Raw genomic sequence first — 22,129 nt, forward strand, 5'->3', positions numbered from 1 at the left:
AGAATTCTTCTTTCAGGCAGCAGAAATGCAGAGTTAAGCAAAATGTCAGTAATTCTATGCTACTACTGTTATAGGAAAGCAGGAGAGCACTCACCTCAGTGGGATTTAGCCAGGGATCTCCATCACTGGAACTTTCTGCTGATTTTAGGGCACATACCAGTGTTCTAGTTATTGCTTCTTCTACACGGGCTTCGTGATCTGAATCCTGCCTCGAGAGAACAGAAAGTGTTGCAGACAGGTCAGCACTTGAATTTCTACAGGATGTTGGAAGACAGTGGGAAGAACCAAATGGATGGCCTTAGTCTGAAAGCCATGTTTGTGTATGTAAGGTAGCTGAAAGGCTGCAGATTTCCAAAGCTCATATTCGTGCATAGAGAGCTTGTGTAGCAGCACAGGCTTTGGTATGGCTACTTGTGCAGATAAAGATGGGGTGGGGGGGGAATTCCAGTGTGTATGTAATCTTTTTCTGTATTAGTGTTCTGTTAATTGAATCTGGTGCTTGAAATCACAATGCAATGTTAGCATTTAATTAATATACGCATTTATAGGACTCCTTAGGACTAGAAGGACCGTGAAAGTATATAGCAAATCTTAGATATCTACACATTAAGTCTAATTTAAGAACTTGAAACAACGGAATGTTGCACAGCAAGGCAGCAACCATCTGTGTCTGCAGATGAGCAAAAGCAAGGCTCAGACTTAACAAAATGCTGTATCGTGCGATAGTAACAGAAGTTAATATACTGCTGCAGCTTCAAACATCAGCAGAAAAAACCACATTCCCTATAACAGCTCAAATTAAAAATGAAGTTAGTAGCTAGCGTTTTGCTTCAGACCTTCACTTCCTCCACCATCCCATTGGGCAGCTGGGTACCAGTTAGGATGGCAGAAATAAGATCTCTTTTTACTTTCACGTTTAGCTGTGTTGTTGTTGTATGTGAAAGGAGGTAAGACTGAACAAGATTTAGTTCAGTGGCTTCAGTGACAGATGTCTAGGAGTGGATACATAAATTTGGTTTTGTTGAGATGCTTAGGCATACAGGTTTTGGAAGAAAGATGTAACCTACTCAACAGACAACCCAGCATTGCCTAATTGTGGCTTCAGGGAACGTGTCAAGCAATCCATGCATCTTGCTACTATGAGTGTTGAAGACAGTAATTCATCTGGGGACCCCTGAGTAGAATTTGGGATAGCTGAGGATGCTTTATTTATTAATGGTCTTACATAACAAGTCCCCAAAACATTGATTTTTATCTACATGTGGAAGTTATTTACGGTGTTGCACTCATGAGATTTATCCTGGTCTCATGGATAACAGGGCTGTACTGATTGCATTAGAGCGTGTTAGGAAGCATGGAGTGCTTTGAGCGGCTCACATCCAGCTGAAAACAAGTTAAAGTTCTCCTCTAAAGGCCTGCCAGTATAATTAATGGTCTCGCTAGGACTGTAAATGTTGGCATGATTCACATTTGTCAGTCTGAAAGCAGCTGGTAACAGCTGCTAGCAAGAACTGCTTGATTTGGTAATGAAAACATTCTCAGTGCTGTGTCTCAGCATCCATGTCAGAATTGTCTATAGGTAGATTGCCCAACACCTAATGGCACTACCATCATCTGTAGGGACAGCACCTGTAAGAACCTTTCACCTAGGCTGCAACTGTTTGATTGCTTCTCATATCTCCTTGGGGGGAGAGGTGGAGTTTACTCATGAGCAAAATCCAACGCTCCTCTGCTTGTGATGTCATCTACACACAACTCTTGTTGTCACCAACAGGATCTCAGCAAGACTTTTATGACCAGAAAGGCCATGGAGTTTAGACTGTTTGTGAGGCACAGCTTAGGGCACAAGTGTGTGTTGACATCAGGGTCTTTCTGAGCATAGGGCGCACAGCCAGTTCTTCTACATTACCTCCAAAGCTGCCAAGTTTAAGGCAGACTTTAATGGCTGTGCAGTAATACTGCTGGTGCTTTCTCTGGCACTAGATTAGTCTGACTGTACGAGCTCAGTGTGGACTATGGACCTGCTGTCCTTTCTAAGCAGACAGTCTCATCTGGAAAATTCCTCCATGAGGAAAACGCCCAAGTTTGCCTCTGCTTTGTGAAGGCTTGGTTTGAAGCTGGTATGAGAAATGTATTCTGTAGGTTTTTAAACAGCAGCTGAATGCATGTGTTCACCTCCCTCAAGATTTCCAGTCTAATATAGGTGCAAAAAAAAAAAAAAGCAATAAGCATTTTAGTGAGGTGGCTTTCACAGGCCATTTCAAAGGGCTTTTTTCAATATTAAAGTAGGATTAATGATGGAGCAATTTGAATCAGAAAACCTGCTGTAGCTTTGAGGTGATATCCCTGAAGCCATCCCATACATACTAGGTGACATTAGTGAGGAAAAAATTGGAGCCTGGGGAAAAGAAAATTAATTAAATACACAAAAAAATCCAACTCTAGGCAAATCAAAACTATCAGGAATGAAAATTCAGACATCCTCTGCCACCATCTTTCTATTGCATTGATTTAATTTAAACTCTGAATTAGTTTTGCATGTGAGCGTGTGCTTGAGGTTTGTCATCCTGTATTTGTCACCATGCTGGTTAGTCTATGAGAAATCAGACATGAGAAGTTTAGCATGTGTTTAATTGTTTGCCTGAGGTTGCATGTGTCTTCTACTGAACTGGGGCTTCAGATCTGGAACTTTAGAAGGCTTGATCTTGGTGATTGGGGACAAAATGCTTTGATCTTGGTACCTGAAGATCCCATGCAGCTGAAACACAGTTAAGGTGGCATCGTTCCTCTGTCCAGGTCATTCTTATCACTGTTTTTGGTAGAGATTTTTCTCCCTCCTTTCTCTAGAAAAATACTTGACTCAGATTTGCCACTGGCAAAGCATAGCTGTATTTAGTGGAGGCTGACAATTGATGCCAGTAGAATATGCAAGTCTGCAAAGTTTTTTGGCATCCCTGAGGATGAAAGAAACAATGTAATTGTATCTTAGCACATTGAAATCACTCAAATTGGCTCATGAGGTCACGAGATCTGGGACAGGATTATTTGTCAGCATTCTGACTTCTTTAATGTATGCATGCATGGAAATACATCAGCACTGTGATTCAAAAAAAAAAAAAAGAAAAAATACCAGTTCAATCCAAGAGTTTATGCTGACAGTGATGGGGTCAATGGATTCCACGTAGTGCCACCAGTGCTTGGGAACAAGCAGGACCTGGAATCAGAGACAGTGTGTTAGGTACTAGAAGGCTGAAGAGAGCTCAGGTGTTTTAATCAAGGTGGTGTGGGATGTAGAGGCAGAATGAGGCAAGGAACAGAGTTAGGTGGTGGGAAGTGATTGTTATTTCTTCTAAACAGCCCTTCCCCAAAACTTAAACGCCCCCCCTACTACTGTCATTACTTTCAGATAAGAAGTGGGCATGACCTTGAACTGCCTCTTGTCCAAAATCTTCCCATGGGAAGCAGGACAGAAGCCTTTTAAGTGCTCAAGATAAGTGAGGTCCAGCTGTACTAAGGGATAGCAGCTGGTATAGCTGTGGAGCAGGGCTTTGGGGAAAGTCTCAGCCAAGTGAGTATTCTTTTGTAGACTCTCCAACAGAGAAGCTTCCCGCTTCCTTTAGAAGGGCTGCCAGCTGGCTTCCCCCAAAAGTAGGTATCCTAATGCTAATCTAGGTGATTAACAACGTGCAGCTCCAATTCCAGTAAATAATTACCTGTATTAAACTTGTCGCTTTCAGTAGATAGGCTTTTAAGGAGAGTGTCCCAGAAATCATGACAATCTAGTTTAGATCAGAGCTTTACAGCTATATCAGGATGATAGCTGTGACATAAAATTGATTCTTACCCATGGCTTTTATGGTACAAAGACATTAATGTTGTTTTGATGATATAGTACAAGCATTTCAGATTGCTGAACATTAGATTAACATAGAGCTATCAAGAAAAGCATAAAAGATGTTTTTTGACAGGGAAAGAAAATGGTCAGAGATAGATAAAAATACTTGAGAATGGGGAAACTGAAGCAATGATCTGTATCTGAATCACAGCCAATTCTTTTTTTCTTGCTAGACACAGATCACTGCAAAGAATGCTCTGCTAGCTAGGGAGCCCCGTGCTTTATTACACCAAAACATGGCTAATGACAAAATGCCTGTGAAGGGAACAGTGCCTGTGGCCCCAGTCCTGTAAATGTTTAGAGGACAGTTGTGGGCCACTGGCAGAAATGTTCTCCACAGGTTTCAGTTTAAGTCAAGCAGGAAAGAAAAATAAAAGCACAAACTATCCAAAGGTCAAAACTTTCTAAGTCGTATTTTAATCCAGTATAGCATATAAAATGGGGAAGGAAGGAATTGAGAGAAAGGGGAAAATCAATCGTGCCACTGGTGGTGAGGTCCAGGCCTGCTGTAGAACAGATAAAATGCTTTGCTTAATTAGAGATGTGGTTGCAAGCATCAAAAGCAATTAGCTGTCTGAATTAACAAACCAATGGATCGCACTGCTTACTGTGATACCTGGTTATCTGGAACACTTTGTCTGATGTGAGATGTCCCCTCTCCCAAAGCAGGATTTAGCTACAGAGGTGAGCATTGCCAAGGCAGCCCACCCAAAGAGGCACTAAGAAGTCAGCTGAAAGGGTGACTAGCAGGAAATATGCAGGTCGGTAGGCACTGTTTGCACTCACAGGAAAAAAAACCAACCGTGAGTATGGAGCTCAGGATTCAAAAGTATCTGTGTTGCAGATAGGATTATGGAAGGCTGTTATTCAACAAATATCAGTCTGATTAATTCTTACAGAACCATTAGGTTGGAAAAGACCACTAAGATCACCGAGTCCAACCATCAACCCATGGCCACCATGCTTACTAGCCATGTCCCTCAGGATGATGCATCTAAAAGAGCATGAAACCCTATGCAGACTGAAGCAAAACCATGATTTTTTTTACTTTTACCCAGAACAAATTTCAGAGTAGTGCTTTTATCACACAAACCTACACCTTCAGTCAAGAGTGGAGTTGCATTAGCTGCAATTGGATTGTGTTAACAAGTGTTTGCCCACATTTTGACTGCAGAATCGTACAAAAAAACAAAGACTCATCTCTTTAATAGGGATTCTTACACTACACCCACTGTTAAAGAGTCTAGGTGCCATCCAAATGACAGGTTGCAATGATGAAGCCTGGAAAACGTTGCTGTACATTAGAAGGTGGTGTAGTTTCTACAGTAAGTGCTGATTTCAAACAACTGGCTCCTTCCTGTAAAATTTATGGCAACGAGAAAATAGAGATTATCAAAATGCAAAGAGGCTACAATTTTAAGGGAGATGAAGAAATGGGGAAAAAAGTGATTAAAAGCAAAAATACAGCTGTGAGGAGCAGCTGAATGAGCAAAGACAGAACAATAACCCAGCAGAGAGAAGCAGAGTAGAATTCTTCTAGCTTGATGGAGGGGGGGTAAACCACTAACAACCAACCCATCAAATATCCATTTGCCAACAAAACAAAGCGGACTTCTGTATTTATGAATATAGGGCAGAGATTTAACTACATTTGCAACCACACTGAAATAGGAAATATATTAAAAAGAAAAAAAAAAAGCAGCAAACATTTCCCAGGGGAAAATGAAAGGTGCAAAAGCAGAACAGACTCATCCCAAGCTCAGAGAGAATCCAGCATTTGTCTGCCTTCTGCAGAGTGTATTGAGCTCCGTGGGTTGGGAAGATACCAATCTAAATAGCAGCCAATCAGATAATTCTAATATTTAGGCTAGCGATAGGCAAATATAGCACATGAGGCTAAAGTGGGACAGAAATATCAGAAAAGATAGAAATGAAATTCTAGACTATAAGAGGGGGGAAAAAATCAAAAGAGCAGTTGGGAGAGTAAGTGCAGCGATGCTGCTGACTTGTACAGCACAGAGAACAGAACAGGTTTAAATTCTCCATGGATGTGATTAACTTGATACAGTGCAAAGGTAGGGCAGAGGTGGAATTGCTTCAAAAAAAGGAGCGCGTCCCCTGAAGTGAAATATTATACCAAGAAATTCCTGCTCATTAAAAAAAGATATTTGGGTAAATGCCAAAGGAAAGGGAGCATCAAAGAGTGTGAGTGTGTGTGTTTGATGGAAGGAAAAGGATGAGGGAGGGGGAAAACAAACAAATCACAGAGCCATTTGCAAACCTGGCAATGAAACACAACCACCACAATGTATAGGACCTCATGGAGATTTGTGCTTGCCCAGGACTGATGGGAAGTCAGAGGTGTGCTGGCACTGCTGTGTGCCCTGGCTGCTGGGCAGGAGCCCCTGGTGTAAGGCTGCAGCAGGAGCGTGGCTGTTCCTGGCAACTTACTGCCAGCTACTGCCATCACTGTGGATCCAAACCTAGTTAGTGGCTTCTGTAGCCTAGAGTTATTGTGGAAGTTATCAATTAAAATACCAATGCTTTGGGGGAAAACTTATCAGTCCAACTACAATCCGTCCAGTCTCTGTGCTTGCAACAATAGGCGACCATATCCAAATGTTCACAAGAAGCCCCTATAGTGCACTTGAGCTTGTAACTTTGTGGATATGGTCACGTACAGCTGCCAACTCCAGAACTGCTCAGCTGCCTATTTAAGTAAGTTATCTAAATACTATCATCATTTGTATTGAGAATTATCTTTAACGTACAACCAGAAGTTCCTTTAGTACCACTGTGGAAGTTCATCCCACAGCCACTGGTTGAGAATGAACCCTTTATAAAACCTGAAGTCACAGCTGACTGCTTAAACTCGTAAGCTGAATGGTACAGGGAAAGTAGTGAAAAGGCACAAAGGATGCAATTGAAGTACACATTGTGCACTGGTACAATGATATACAAAGGAATTCTGCTTTAACGTCTTAAATGGGTGCAGAAAAATGGCTTGTAGCAAAAAACGACCAGAAGGTGGCATTAGACACATGGAGTTTTTGGCATTGGAATCTGCAATCCCCTACATGGAGCTGAATACCTAAGCACACCTTTGTCTTTATTTTTTCAAGCCTACGTTGTTACAGTATCTAATCTAAAATGTTCTGCGTACTGTCTGGGAAGGAGCAGTGATGATATGAACTACCACAAAATAAAGCTGATAAATAATAAAGCACAAATTTTAAAGCAACTGTATTGATATGTAATCAACTGCAAAGCTTGTATCCAGATCATTGTTATCTAGGATCCTCTCACTCCTTAACACGGGAGTTCTTCTGGGTCAATCTTTTCCATTGAGCAGCAGCAGTCTTCAGCCAGCTGTCCCATAAGCTCATGGATGAGGTCAGAGCATCACCCAAAAGGCACTGTCGGATTGGATGATGGTGATACCTCACTGCTCTGTCACTGCCTACCTCACTTTCTCCCCAGAAATCCAAACAGCATCTCCTCCTTTGTGGCAATATGGAGAACCTGTATTACTGGGCTGGCTCGAGATCTTCATTCCTAGCAAGATTTGTTTTTGACTGCTTTAAGCCTAATTAAAATTAAGATCGTATTAAAGTTCATTAGTGTACTTGATCATTCTAAAGGAGATTTTCTATTGAAGTAACATTGGGGGATCATGGATAATGCAATGCTGAATGGATGTGGTGTTTTTATCAATAGCAAAAATGTATCTGTGCTTTAAATTACCACATACTGTTACCTTAACCAAGTGCAGGTGGCAACACTAATCATTTTGCTTCAGGAGCATGACTAGGAGTTGTAGTGCAAACAGTGCAAGTCTGTCAGAGATTGCCTTCCACTTGCAGCTATACCAGCAGCAGAACACATTGTTACCAGGTGATAGACAACGTCCTCTCACTGGGACGACTATCCTGTTTGCCACCTCCCCAGCTCGCAGGAGTGTTTGTCAGTTCAAAGTTATCTGGATTAGTGAAAATCCGTTCTTCCGAGTGCTGAAGGCAGCTGGGTTTGCCAGCTAGGGGCGAGGGAATGCTCGCACAAGGAGCTGAGCTGGTGAATCAGAAGAGGTGACAACATCTGGCAGGAGCACGGTGAAAAGATGCTAGGAGCAATGCACACTGCAAAATTCCTTTTGAAAAGCTTGGCAGTTTGAGATGCACAAGGAGTGCTTTACAAGGATGTGTACTGCTGAACAAAAGGAAAGGGTAATTCACTCTAAATACAGACCGTGTTCATTACATAAAGGAGGATGCTAGCTACGGTGTGAGACTAGGAATTATGAGTCCTTCCCTCATATTGCTGACTGCGTGTGACTCAAAGTCAGGCACTGTAACTGAACCTTCTCAGTAAAACAGGGTTAGTAATACCCTCACATCCTTGTAAAGCACCATAAAACCTCTGGATGGTGTGTGCTTTAAATGCAAGTATCATCATTATAATGCTCTACTATTAAAGCAACAAGTTGGGCCAGTGTTCCCTGGTGAAGGTTATTCTCAGCTATCAAATATAAGTTCCTTAGCTGGCTCTCCATGCTCATTAATCAAATATATTTTATGCAATGTATTGATTTTGGAGTAGACAGGTTAGAGTATCGTTGAAGAAAAATTTTACAACAAATTGAAGGTGATTGTAAGGATTGTAATGGAACAGAGCAGTCTGCTGAACTAACTCTCCAAATGTTTGTGGGTTTTGCACAAAAAGCCTTGTAAAGTTGCTGTGAGCAAAGAAACTTGCCGTGCTGAGAGAACTGCATATCAAAGCTGAGCACAGAATGGAGGGGGAGGGAATCTGAGATTTCCCAGCCTTTAGTTAGCCAGTTCAATCATTTGCTAGGATTTTTAAAGTCAAGTCCATATGGGAATGGTACCTGTCCTGGACTGAGTGTAACCACATGGGCTCTTGTGTTCTTAAACTCAGGAAAGCGTTTCAGATCAGGGTTGGCAACATTGACTTTGCTGAATATGCTGGATTCCTCATAAGGGATCCTGGTGGGATAAAGGAAGCTGGTGTCACCAGGTGGGAAGAGGTGCCATCTTTTCCTGAAAATAGAAAGAAGATGGAAATGTATTCAGTGCCTGTCAGTTACGGCGAAGAACTAAAGGCAGTAGCAAGGTTTTCAATAAAACATAAATCTGCCTTGTTGTGTGAATCTCCTACGCAGCGAGAACACAGGCAGTGCTTATACACTCTCCACTAAAAGTGTTTTTGAAGTATTTCACTTTTTAATTTTTCAACTGAAAAGATTTACAGCTTCTCACCAATTATTTTTAAAAGGCAGATAGAATTTACAGAAAAGCTCTCCCATCTGGTTCCTGCTTATTCCCTTCTAAAGAGCAACAGGCAGCATTCACAGGTGCTCGGAGAGCATTAAATATTGCCTTACAAATCAGGAAAAATAATTTCATTAGAGACAATGTACCTTCATTCACTGAATGAATAGCTGCTGTCGCCATGTTTGTTGTCAACAGCAGTGCTCTCCTTTTACAGTGGCAACAGTAAAGGAGTATGGATGTATTCTTCTGTTTCTTGTCAGCTTGTACAGTCCTTACTTTGGCTACAGTCACAAAACCCTCATTCATAGTAAAACTCTCCTTGAAGTTCCCTATGTCACAGATGTGGCAATGGCAAAACTAAAACTAGAAACATCCATAGTTCTCAGCATTCTCAAATATCCATTTACTGGGTTTCTGCATGTGTGTGTTATCAGTACCACATGCTGAAAACATGGCTTTTGTTTGGGCCATGGGGGTTAAGACCTTCCTAGCATGACCAAATGACCAGGTCAAGCAGGACAGGGTCATTCTGCTCCCACTGGCACTCGTCTTCCAGCTGGTTTTCTGTGCACCCAAAGAAGCTGGTCAATGCACTGCAGTGCAGAGCCAAGCAGAGCAGGGACAGATCTCCTCATCACCAGGAGCTAATGTCTTCATTTCATTTACGTAGACCAGATCACAGAGAGGAAAAAAAGATACGTCAGAACTGGTGGTGCCAGTTTTATGGGTACTATAAAACAAATGTCTTAGCAGCTCCTTGTTATTTAGGAAAAGGAATTTTATATGGTTGTACTTCAGTTGATTGAAATAACCAGAAAGGAATACACAAAGGGAAAATTTACCGTGCTTAAAAGTGCCAGACAATTCAGTGCAACAGTGACCCTTGCACTAAGCAATGGAAAAGAAAAGGAGGAGACTTTGCAGCACATCTGGACAATGTGCACAGCCCTCCTTTGTTTCAGACACTGGTTAGATCTTTTCTTTTTGTCCCTTCCCGTGGTGCTCATTTCTGCTCTTTGTGTACTGCCCTTGGTTGTCAGTTCTAAGTCATACATCTGAAAATGAGAGAAAGGCAGCCAAATGGCACAAGGAGAGGGGAACAGCAGGGTAGTCAGAACTGCAGAGATTGGCACAAATGGAAGTGCCATGAGCTGCTGACATTTCTTGGTTTGCTGGGCTGAAACCTGAGCCCTGCTAGATCCTTCAAAGGGGCAGAGAGGAGGTTGGGAGGCTCATGGGTTAATCCTGCAGGCTCATGAAAAAGCAATATCATGAAGCAACAAATTAAGAAGCCCAGGGGATGCAAGGAGGAAATTCAAGATAGCAACAAAGGGCTAAGGAGTGGTCCCTGGCTTTCCTGCAAAGGCAAATCTATTTAAGTTCAGCATAAGCTTATTTTCTGTTACAAAGCCTGTCTTGTTTGTGAGTCTCAAAAGGGATTCTTTCTGCTCTGGAGAAGTGCAGGATTCACACGCTTGTTGAAGTTTGCCATCTATTTATAGGCTTTGCTATGAAGAGGAAAACAACTTTGTCTTTTCAGGCCATGCAAAGGCTGCAGGATTCTCCTGTCCCTGAAAGGAACAAGGTGGGGGTGGGAGCACCCTGGCAAGGAAGGCAAAACTGCAGTGTGATGCTAGAACTCTGGCTGGAGTTGAGCACCTGCAGGTAGAGATCAAAGGGGCAGGGTGGGTAATGGGTCTAGATTATTATAGTACACCCAGTATTTAGGTGGATCCTTAGGAGATACTTTGGCATGTAAATCTCCCTGTTTTCATTGAGAATTATGGTTCCTACAAGCATTTTAGTGTCTGGACTTCAATGCATAACACTTACTGATGCCATAAGAAGTCCTGGGGACTGACTGCAGCAATAAGAGCAGTGCCAAGGGGCTTCCAAAGTGTCTCTGCTGCACATTCAACCAAGGACCTGAAGGTTATTTACAAACATGAGTGAAGCTGGTTTGAGGGCTAAAGAGAATTACCCTGCTTACAGATAAGATGATGACGCATTCGTTTGCCTCAGGCCTTAATGCCAGTCAGGGCCAGCGCCCAGAAAAGAAGGCAGGATGCCTGCCTGCCAGTCCTGCACCTTAATCACACGGCAGCTGTGACTTAATTGTTTTATAAAACATGTCAGGGCAATTAATCACATTAAATTCCCGCTGGCAATTCTTTCCTTCCACTATAAACTAAATCACACCTAAAAAATGCATGCAACTTCGTTACTGTAGAATTACTCCAGTAATAACAGTTTGAAAAAAAAAGACTTGAGGACAATCTGCAAGGACAGCAGAAAAAACACTGAATAAAAAAGACAGTGGGCAAACAGGCAGAAAGAAATAGGAACAAAGCCACATGTCCCCATAATGAGTTTGGAGCCTTAAATGTCCCTTTTAACTTTGCTCACCGCTGGCTGCTCCCATCCTGATGTTCCCCCTTCAAATTAACTGTAGCAGCCTGTTAGAAGCTCTTGCACAGAGAAATGTTGTAAAGTCTAAAGTAGTTTATTTCCATTTTGCTTCTCGGCTTTTTAACTCTTTATCTCCTGATTCCAGCTTCCTGAATTCATAAGTACTAGGAAGATTAAAATGTTCAGTATTGGATAACACATAGACTGGGATGGAATTTCATCAGACTGAAGAAAATATATCTTACCTTCACACCCTGCTCAAACTCCACACCCCTAAATTCTGCCATTTCCTATAGAACAGTTCTGATGCTCTCCAGTTACTCAGAGCTCAGAAAATTAAAGCGATCAGGATCTGAAATTAATACTCGAGTAAAAAGCTAACTTTGTAGCACAACATGACTTTACTTCTGGTATTTGCTCTATGTGCATCTATTTGTTACCTTCCTTGTATCTGCAGCACTAAATTGCAGCCATATGAGTCCAAGTGGCAGGGAGTGTTTGCTCCTTCCGACCCAATCCACAGCGTGCTCTCTTTTCCACTTCTTCCAGGAAAACCAAAGTCAGACCACCTTACATCCTGCAGCAATGAAAAGGATGTTTATGTAAGCTTTACACAGATTCACATCTTCCACTCAGTTCTCTCAGTCTCCCGTGCTCTCCCTCCATCTCTCAGTTCCCCTCTGACTACTTCAGTTGTTACTCCTCAGCGGAGGTTCCTGTATGTGCGGCCTGTGCCCCCCTCCTCCAAAATCCTCCTCTCTGGGAGCACTTCTGCTGATTTTCTTCTTTTTCTCCCTATGCAGCCTCCCAAATCTTTGTCTCCATTTCTCATCCTGGCCTTTCATAACTTGAGTTACCTGTTTGTTCTACAGAAGGACTGCCTAGCTACTCTGTGGCCACACATGGCTTCTTTACCTTCTTTTCAAACATGTTTTTTTTTCCTATTCTCTGTGTTAACTATCTACCTAGGCTCAGGACTGCTGTTTGAAAAATCCTCATAGATGGCACTTAGAAGTAGGAAGGAAGGAAGGAAAAACCTCCATCCATTTTTCAGTACACTTTGATAATCCAGACAGCACACCAGCTTTCTGTCTCTCTGCTCCTGCATCAGCTTTCTCCATGTATTTTGGAAACACAGACTTTATCCTATCAGTGCCCCAGGGGCAAGCTGGTTTTTATAAGTTCTTCAGCATTTAGTGGATGCATTCTTCTCTTGCCTTTGCAGCTGTGGAGGCAATGAATGTAAAAAAGATTCGCTTCCTGATGGTCTCAGGCAAATGATTTCATCTCCGAGCTCTAAGTTTTCCATCTTGAAAAGGAAGGGAGTGATATTTGTTCTGTTTCTGAAAAGCACTTTCAGAATCATTCACCCACCTACCTTTAGGAACCTCCTTCTAGTTCGGTTCTTGCTCTTGTCTAAGCACTCTCTGTCACCCCTTGGAGAAGCCTCTCTTTTCCCACTGTCTCTAAACAGAAAATAGGAGTCTGGCCTCCTAATTTAAGTATGTAGGCCGGGTGATTGCAGACGGGTGGATGACCATCCCTCTTTAAGATCTATGGGCAATGAAATCTACAGCTAGACAGGACTATAACGATAACTTCACTATGACTCTGTATTAGGAAAACGAGTGATAGCCTTCCCAAAAATTAGGTGTTGCTCAAGATCTTGAATTTCAGAGCTATTGATTTTAAAGATATCGTTAAAAAAATGCAGAAGTCCAACATAAACGTTTGTCAAAAGCAGCAAAAAATCAAACAGAAAAAGTTGCTCCTATAGATTTCAGCAGCCATAAAATTTAAAATCCAATACAAGTATTTCAGTGATAAAGTTAAGCGTAATACCGTCTCTACACTTTAATCTCACACCTAAATAGTTTCTGTATTTTGTTACAATTTAAGTGGAAAGAAAGCACACGTAATCAATATTTGACTTAAGAGAACTTTCTGAAAATGCCTCAGCTGTAGTAAACAGTTGAAGCCATTATGGGTAAAATAGTTTTTAACCAACGAGCTGAAAAGGAACCGGTAGGATTGCTGAAATCTCGTCACAGTGGGCTCCTTTTCTACAATAAAAAGCCACAGCTAGGAGAAATGTGCTAAAAGGTGTTCCAACCGTAACAGATGGCACATTACTCGTGAATTATATTTATTTCATTTGCTGCTTATAATGAAGTTAATCTGTACCCGTATGTCACTTTAAAAGGTCTCATTTCTATTTAAACTTCACGCATATATCTCGCTTCTGATTTATATCTCAAACTCTGTAATGAAATATCAACTGAACAAAAAATGTAAGATGCTAGATACTGCTCATAGATTAGAATAATGGAATCATTACCTTAGCCCACACAACTGTAAATGATAAACAGCACAATCTAAATTTCAAACAACTTCTAAATGGCCCTATTAATCACTATAAATAACAGCACAGTTGGCCTTCTTTTCCCCTTCAAGTCACCTTACGTAAATCTAAGTAAAATCTAGAACGAAGGAAGGGGTTATCATCAAATTCACACAAGAGTGGAAGAGAATTTCTACAAAGACTTCTTTTGGCTGGTATAAATTGTGTAGCGGTGTTTCAAAATCCATGAGTCTGGAACTGACTGATGTATTTCACTCCCATGCCTGTGAAATTGGCAGATGACATGCACCATATTTGCTTGCATAACACCATCGGTTTTTTTTCCTTCCCAGATTCTGCTTTTAAAAAAATCCATGGCATAACCATTACGTCTGTCTATTCTAAAATAACAGTACAATCTGTTGCTTGCTATAGGTCAGGTGATGAGGTTGTGGTGTGATACCTGCACAGAAACGCAATTCCTGGAGACTTGATTTTGTACCTGAGGGGGAAGAAGGAAGGAGGAAAGTGGTTGCTTCCTTCCAGTGTGGTTTTATTGACCAAATGAAACAGCAGGCTGTCCAGGTCTTCTGAGCTGCAGGTATCCTCAGAGCTTTGTGCCATAAAACACAGCAAAATGCTGTCTGTTCAGGCAGAAAGAGAAGGCCAAGAACCACAGACAAAATAGAGATTCAAATTTGGAGAACCCTGAAACATCCCTAGAGCTCCAAAATAATCTTGAAGAATAAGATCTGGTATCAGTTATGTGTTCAGTATGATTCAGGAGGGATAGGAAAAAGACAGGCAAGTTGCTCTCCAAATGTTATGGTCCAACCACATAATAAAGGGAAATGAGACAGTGTGAAAAAAAGACTGAGCGCTGAAAAGTGCCCATTTTGCTGGTATAAAAGAATGAAATACATATTAGAAGCATGGGATATACTTTCTGAGGAAATAATTAATTGAAAGAGCTTATCAGTTTGCACTCCCCATCATTCCAATGATACAGTATTTGCTGAAAATTACGATTCCATCTTCATGACTGAAAGTGTAGAAATGAATAAGGCTTCAATTACTATTCTTTCTTCATATCTTTTGATAAAATACACCTTTTGTATAGCTATCCTTAATTTTGCCCTCTTGCAAGCAGTAGTAGAGGGAATATAGATGAGCCAATACATTGAGATAGCAGATAGCCACAGAAAGTGAAAGAAAACATTTCAGCTAGGTGTCCTAACACTTGCATTTGGAAATCAGTATAGATTATCATAGAATCATTAAGGTCAGAAGAGACTGACTAAGATAATCTAGTCCAACCATCAACCCATCACCCATGCACATGACTTGGTGCTCTCTGAGCCTGCTCTGAAACTCCTTCCTGCAGTCACAGAACTGTGGAGGGCTAAATGAGGAGTGGTGCCAATCCAACAGTTGGTTTTGTAAGCCCAAGACCAATATCAGATCTAAGAGGGAGACACAGAATTTTGGCTGGCAGCCATGTAGTATTAGCCTGAAAGCCCATACTTCTACTTCAAAATTTAATTATAAATAGTCAGAGGGAATTGCAGTAGGAGTTTCAGAAGCTACGCTAGATAATTTGGAGTGATTAAGGTAGTAGGAGATAATATGAATGCTTTACCTGGAAAACTTCCTCCTTGTCTTCAAATATCCTAGCAATGTATTTATAGTCAGCGTAAGCCCAATATTTAGAGTGCTCAAAACAACTGAATGGTCCAGAGAGAGAAGAAGGCTGTCCACTACTCCAGGCCAAAAACTCTTCAAGAGTAGCCTTCACGTAGCTACAGCTGGTTTCAAACTGGGGAACTAGAACAACAAAAGAAAGACAAATATTACACAGGCACTGAACACAAAACCAGTCAAAATAATAAGTAGTTTCTCTGTTGGCCCTGGGTAAATGTAACATGAAATACAGAGCAGAAATAGGTGGCTTGACTCTGGTAAATAAGATGGTTCTCATCACCTAACTCATAATTAGTGCCTGAGATTATTGGTTTTTCATTAAGGTTTAAGTGAAAGTCTGTTACCTTGAACTTGCTGTGAGGTAAAAGCACACCAATAGTTACTGCTACTCATGTGTGAGGCACCATTAAGCACAGGAACTCGATAATACATCCACAACTGCTAAACAACTTAGACTCCATCCTTTGCATGGTCTCTCCTTTTAAATGTGAGCTGCAAATGCATACACAAGTGCACATCGCAGTGCATACTGTACCCTTTCTTTTGTCTCCATGGATTTTTGTAGATGGACGTGTTCATTTTTACCTTTCCCACTTAAAGCATGACTAAATCAACACATCAATGCATAGGAAGGAAAGTACGGAGCCACGTGCATGTCAATGATCCATTTAAAATGCAGTGTGTATCTATTTTTCATGTGGGACAGAAGAAATGATCATGTGGTGTTCCTTGCCAGACAAAAGAAGAGCATTACCAGCAGTATTTTGCTCCCATTGTGCTTTGGTCACGCTGCCTGATACAGCCTTCCAGCTGATGGTCAGGTCACTTGGAAGACCTACAAGATAACCTCCATCACAGCAGGCTTTCCTTCCAGTTATCTGAGATCTTCATTTCCCACAGCTGCTAATTGTGCCAGCTTCAAAGAGACTTATCCAACGTTTTAAGAAACTACAAAATTACTGTACTATAACCACTATGAAGGATAAAAATTACTGCAGCCTGTGTGAATGACAATGATGGAGCTGCAGTTTAACCTTGTGTAACTTGCATAGAGCTGTTCAAAAATGGGATCCTTTCACTGTGGCACAGCAGCAGCAGCTCTTACTTCTTTACTGCTCTCATTTTGTTATCACAGCCATTCCCATACAGTCTCATACATTTGTTCTTATTCCTTTTGGGTGGGAAAACAGCTTTTGCAAACCCTTATCACCATCATTTTGTCATTTTCCATTGTAGCAGCCTAGGTAGCAGTTTTCCTTCCCCTTGCTATCAGATTCATTAACGAAAAAATGCCAGATAAGCCCCACTATTCTGCAATACGTCACCCAGGTCTCTGCAGTATAAGGGCTCCCTAACCTAAAAACTGCATGCAAGACATATAAATCACCTGCAATAACCAAAAAACCCTGTATCTGATTCTGTCTCCATGTTGCAGTTCAATGCTCTCTCCTGATACAGAATCATTAATGCAATGCACATCATTTTACTAAAAGACGTTCTGATGGAAAAATTAGATAAAAGATACAAGCACTATTGAAGGTGGCTCAATATCTATATTATTTTGATGAGAACAAAGAGTGCTCAAGACTGCCTATTTTCCTAGATAACTCAGGAGCAAGTATTTTAAAAGCAAGAAATATGCTCTTTCTAGCTTCCAATGTATTTCACTCTGAGCTTTATTTCAAAAAATCCAACTGTGAATGGCAGTGCTATCTTCCAGGATATGGTCTTTTCAAGGCAATGTTCTTCGTTTAATTGATAGCTAGTTCAATACTGAGGTGTGGGTGCTTACGGAAAAATAAATAGTCCCCCTCTACTCTGCCTTTGTAAGATCCCATCAGGAGGACTGCGTTCAGGCCTGGGTCTCCCAGCACAAGAAGGATATAGAGCTGTTGGAACAGGTCCAGGGAGGGCCATGAGGATGATCAGAAGGCCGGAGCACCTCTCCTATGAAGACAGGCTGAGGGAGTAGGGGCTCTGGGGAGACTGCATTGTGGCCTTCCAGTACCTAAAAAGAGGCTGATAGGAAAGCTGGAGAGGGAGAGGACAAGGCTTTAAAGTGAAAGAGGGTAGATTTAGATTAGATATAAATAAGAAATTCTTCACTGTGAGGGTGGTGAGGCACTGGAACACGTGGGGGTTGGAATGAGGTGGTTTTTATGGTTCTTTTCAACACAAACCATCCTGTGATTCTATGACTATGACATCTGCAGGCATGAGGGAGGGAGTAGAGTGCTTTTTGCACAGCAGCAACTCCTCCTGAGTTAAGGTCTAGTCCTGACAGATGTCAAGTTGTTTTCTACTGAGAGAATTTGCAGAGTATATCAAGGAAAATGTATGAGAAAAGGTAATAGCCCTAGAAAATATCCTAAAGCTCCAGTAAAAATGAAAGTGAAATGTCTCCTCCGTTTCTTTAAGCTTAAAAGAAAACCAAATATCCATTCACAGCTGCTGTGGAATTAAAATTATTTAATTGAATAATGCAAGCCAAGAGTAACAATTTAGCATTATGACAAAGCACAGGCACACTTGTAAACCAAAAGACTGACCATCCACATCTAACTCTCAGCTTCGCGTGGTATTTATTCAGCCTACAGTATCTGTACTATCCTCACAGCTTTCTATTCAGCAATGGAGTCTACAGCCACCTTCCCTGTATCAAACCTCTCAGGTCTGAATTCTTCTACTGTCCTTGGTGGCGAATCTCGTGCAGGTCTCAAAGTTGCAGCCCTTTCCTATCCAGCTGTGTATCTGACAGGATCAGCTCCACAACAGCATCTCTAAGAAAAAAAAACCCCTCCAGAGATCTCATGACTCATAGCTGATCAGCACGACAGCCTCATGCTCTCTCCAGCTACTTCATAGTAAACGCTTTGTTTATTCATTTCAATATACAACCAGATAAATGGTCAAAATTAGAAGTCTGTAAGAAAAAAAAGCCCGTTTTGAGGAAGCTTTCTTCTTCCTCTGTAGATGTTAGTATATGCTGTGTGGCCATCAGATAGATGAGCTATACTGCTGCATTTTCTGATAGAAACTCAACTTCAGTAGCTGCTGCTCTGCTAGCCTGACTCAGAAAAATAAATATTTTAGCCTGGCTGGAATTAAATAGGTACAGATTTCTTGATTAATTGCACCTTTATTGCTCTTGCAGTGAATGCTGGTATTCTCTTTGGAGGTATCTTATCTCTGTCAATTTTTAATCCTCTGATTGCATTTTTTCCTCTAACAGACACATTCTGTTTAACTTGTGTAATCAGACAGAATACTATCAAACAGCTACACTTAGGTGCGTATAAATAATTCAAGCAAACAATTCACACATACTGCTAGCTCCCATGTTTTCCATGTTTCATCTGCCAAATGCACCTTCTTCATCTGTGTGCCTCAGGAAGTTCCAAATCAGCAAGAAAAGCAAATACAAAATCCAAGCAGCTCTCACTGAGTTGCCATGTCTTCAGTTCTCACTTTGTTATACTAAGGAACCTTCAGCTCAGGATTCCCCCAGCAAGTTGCAGATATGTTACCAAAGAAAGATGAGAAATTGTCATAGGAAGAAGTTTCAAATTATTTAGGATTTTCCAGATGAACCTAATAATCTCAGAAACACTGAGTCAGTCATTTCAGTGACACAAAAATGCATCAACATAGAAGGAAACAGTTTTCTTCTGCATGTTTCCAATTGAGTGCCAGGTGTGGTCCCATTTAATCTTAAGTCTACTAAGGCAATTAATTTAGGGTTAACATAGAAGGAATATTCAGAGCATATCTGATATAATCAATGTAATCTGAGTTGTATTCTGCTGATGGTTTATCTAACCACACCACTGCCTCTTTTTCATCTGCTAAAGTTAGAGTGAGCAAATCTAAGAAAGAGAGGCCCTCGCTGAAAAACTGTTACACAAGAGTGAGACCAACCACTTTCCAAATGACAGTGGGACATGAAATGTATTACACTATTTCAGACTCTGAGATGGTTTGGCTAATGGCTTCACTAATATAACCTTACAATGCAAATCTTTCACAGCAACACAAGTTGCATTCAGTTACATTATAATTCCTGACAGCCTTACCCACCTTCCTGAAGATACTTATAGCTCACGTAAGCAAATAATGGAGGTTCCTGGAGACAAATTGATTGCTGACTAGGAATCGATGCCTTTAGGAAAACGTAAAATACAGATAGATGCAGTTTTAAGATACAACTCCAAGTGTAAGCCATATCCTTAGTGGTTATGTTGTTCTTAAGTGATGAGTTTTAGCCACTAAGTTGGTACCAACAGTCCGTCACTTACCCACAACTCCACGAACCTCATCAGAAGCTTTCCCAGTTGGAACACTCATCTGTCACTCAAAAATGCCTACTAATAAATGCAGGGTAGGACCTAAACTATCCTTTTACCTGTGCTAGTGAGCTCTGCATACTGGAACTGAGGTACATTAACAAGGTGTCAAGGAAAATGTCACATATATGCAACCTTTACCTTCTTTGCTACTGGAAACTGGTGAGCGCCTCTAATGTTTTGTGCGAGAACTGGCTGATGTCTCACTGAAGTACAGGGACACTGATGGAGACTTGTACCAACATATTAATTCTACAACTCAGCTATCATGTCTATAGAATGTGGATAAATAACACTTGCTTCCCCAAGGGATGATGCAGGGATCATTAATCCAAGCTGGTAATATGCTTTGAAATCCTAAAATGCTAAGCATTCCTCCTCTAACACTTCTTTCTGTTTCATCACTTCTCTTGCAAAAATTGAACATGAAATATTATTACCATCATGATGTGAAGAAAGCAAATTTCATGGTGTTGTAATGTAATATGATGTAATCCAACCACTTCCATAGGAACTGGCAGAGCCTCTTCTGGAGTCTCTATGCAGTCCCTGTGCTCCAGGAAAGAGGTGGTCCAACTGTAGAAGGTTAGGAGGTTAGAAGAGTAATAGATAATAGCGAGAAAGGGCCTTCTAAAAAACTTGACTTACACTGAACCTTTTTTAAAAACTGGGGTTGATTGACCTAGGGAACAAAAGCAAAGAGATCAAAAAGAGAAGATATTTCACGGAAGAGGGAGAAAGCAGGGGACAAATTGTATTTTGGCTTGTGGTTGGGAGGGCTAAGGATATAAAGAGTCTAAAATAAGCACTGAATAACCTCTAAAGTGGCTATCTGATTGCCATTTGGGGTTCTTCTATCTTCCCACCCTGGTCTGAAACTCCTTCTTTCCATGGATACATCATGACTAGCATTGTATAGCTACAAAGATAGTAGCTGTAGTATTTAAAATCAACTGTAAAACTGGCCTTTCTGCTCTGGCATGCTCCTATATCTCTGAGTGAATCTGAAGGTTTAGAACTGGAGTTGTTCTACTGGCATCAGGTGACTTTATTTGTACTTCTGTAATGTTTTTCATCACAGGATCTTAGAAGTACCAAAAGCTATCAGTCTTATCAAACCTCCAGGAGGAACGTATTACCTGCATTTTATGGGTGAAAAAAAAAATGATAGGCTGTTTAATCATTGAATTTTTTAATGCACTATGTTTGTGGATGTAGAAATTCAGTCTGTCTGAACATCTAAATCACATAAAAGAACAGGACCAAACACATGTTCTACATAGCAAGGAAAAGAAACTGAAGCTGTTGATTATTGTATGTTAGTGTTATCCACCAGATTTTCCTACTACAGATAAGCACACAAGAAAGGGGAGTTCCAGTGTTGGCCAAACTTACTGACCAAAAATCAAAAACTATGATGAAAAGTAATACATTAGTGAGTGAACAGTGATAACAGGTAGGCAGAGAATTTGAAAAAAAGAAAATGTTTCACAAGTCTCACCTAAATCCATTGCCTTTAGTCCTATCCTAAACTGTATTGTCTTTCCATCCAGCATCGCAGAAAGGTGTTTCACATCCCAGTGCAGGGCTGGCCAGTCACCAACCATGTTACAGAATACTGCAGGTTGCTGCAGTGACATCACAATTTCCCTGGTTTTCTCAGGAGTAAATGGTTTGACATCTTCACCTATGTAAAGGAAATAACAAAACAGAACAACCGCAACCACAGCTGTAGATAAATGATTTACGATACACGATGTGTTACCTATTATCTCCCACAGCATGGGAATCATTAAGAACTAATACTTAATCTGTTTATAGTTGATTTTTTCACGTATTACATTTGCAAAAACTTCTATGTAACATTTCTAGTGCAAATACTGGAAGAATATTCCTACGCTATATTTCAGTTTAAAGCAGTGTACTGGCACTCAGAATGTAAAATAAATAAATAACAAAATAGGCATACGCTTACAATTTCCACTTCTATGTGGGGCAGTAAAGCACTGCAGTCAAATGGTTTAGAATTAGGCTTACAATAAAAAATAAACTTATGAATAATGTCCAGAGTTTAGAGAACATAAATTTTAAGAGTAACAATCTTTATGTCCAGAATTCTTTCCAAGAAATGTAGAGCACTGTCAGAGAT

The 22,129-nt window shown here is 40.8% G+C and overlaps 1 protein-coding gene across 12 annotated transcripts in view; it reads right to left on the reverse strand.

The window, feature by feature from the left end:
- HSPBAP1 (HSPB1 associated protein 1) overlaps window positions 1-22,129 on the reverse strand; it is a 33,015-nt gene that overhangs the window by 707 nt on the left and 10,179 nt on the right. For 6 of the 12 annotated variants that reach the window (XM_046943777.1, XM_040704234.1, XM_040704236.2 and 3 more), the window contains exons 2-9: window positions 21,482-21,667; window positions 15,576-15,760; window positions 12,036-12,172; window positions 11,020-11,112; window positions 8,781-8,952; window positions 3,131-3,214; window positions 2,742-2,843; window positions 95-205 (exon numbers count right to left, since the gene is read on the reverse strand). In XM_046943777.1, coding sequence (XP_046799733.1) covers window positions 95-205; window positions 2,742-2,843; window positions 3,131-3,214; window positions 8,781-8,952; window positions 11,020-11,112; window positions 12,036-12,172; window positions 15,576-15,760; window positions 21,482-21,620 — 1,023 coding nt within the window. In that variant the 5' untranslated portion in view covers window positions 21,621-21,667. Of the gene's footprint in view, window positions 1-94; window positions 206-2,321; window positions 2,399-2,741; window positions 2,844-3,130; window positions 3,215-8,780; window positions 8,953-11,019; window positions 11,113-12,035; window positions 12,173-15,575; window positions 15,761-21,481; window positions 21,668-22,129 lie in introns of all 12 variants that reach the window. The other 6 variants (XM_040704239.1, XM_040704232.1, XM_015289997.3 and 3 more) reach the window with 4 other exon arrangements.

This window comes from Gallus gallus, chromosome 7 (assembly GCF_016699485.2).
Source record: "Gallus gallus isolate bGalGal1 chromosome 7, bGalGal1.mat.broiler.GRCg7b, whole genome shotgun sequence".
Lineage (NCBI taxonomy): Eukaryota > Metazoa > Chordata > Aves > Galliformes > Phasianidae > Gallus > Gallus gallus.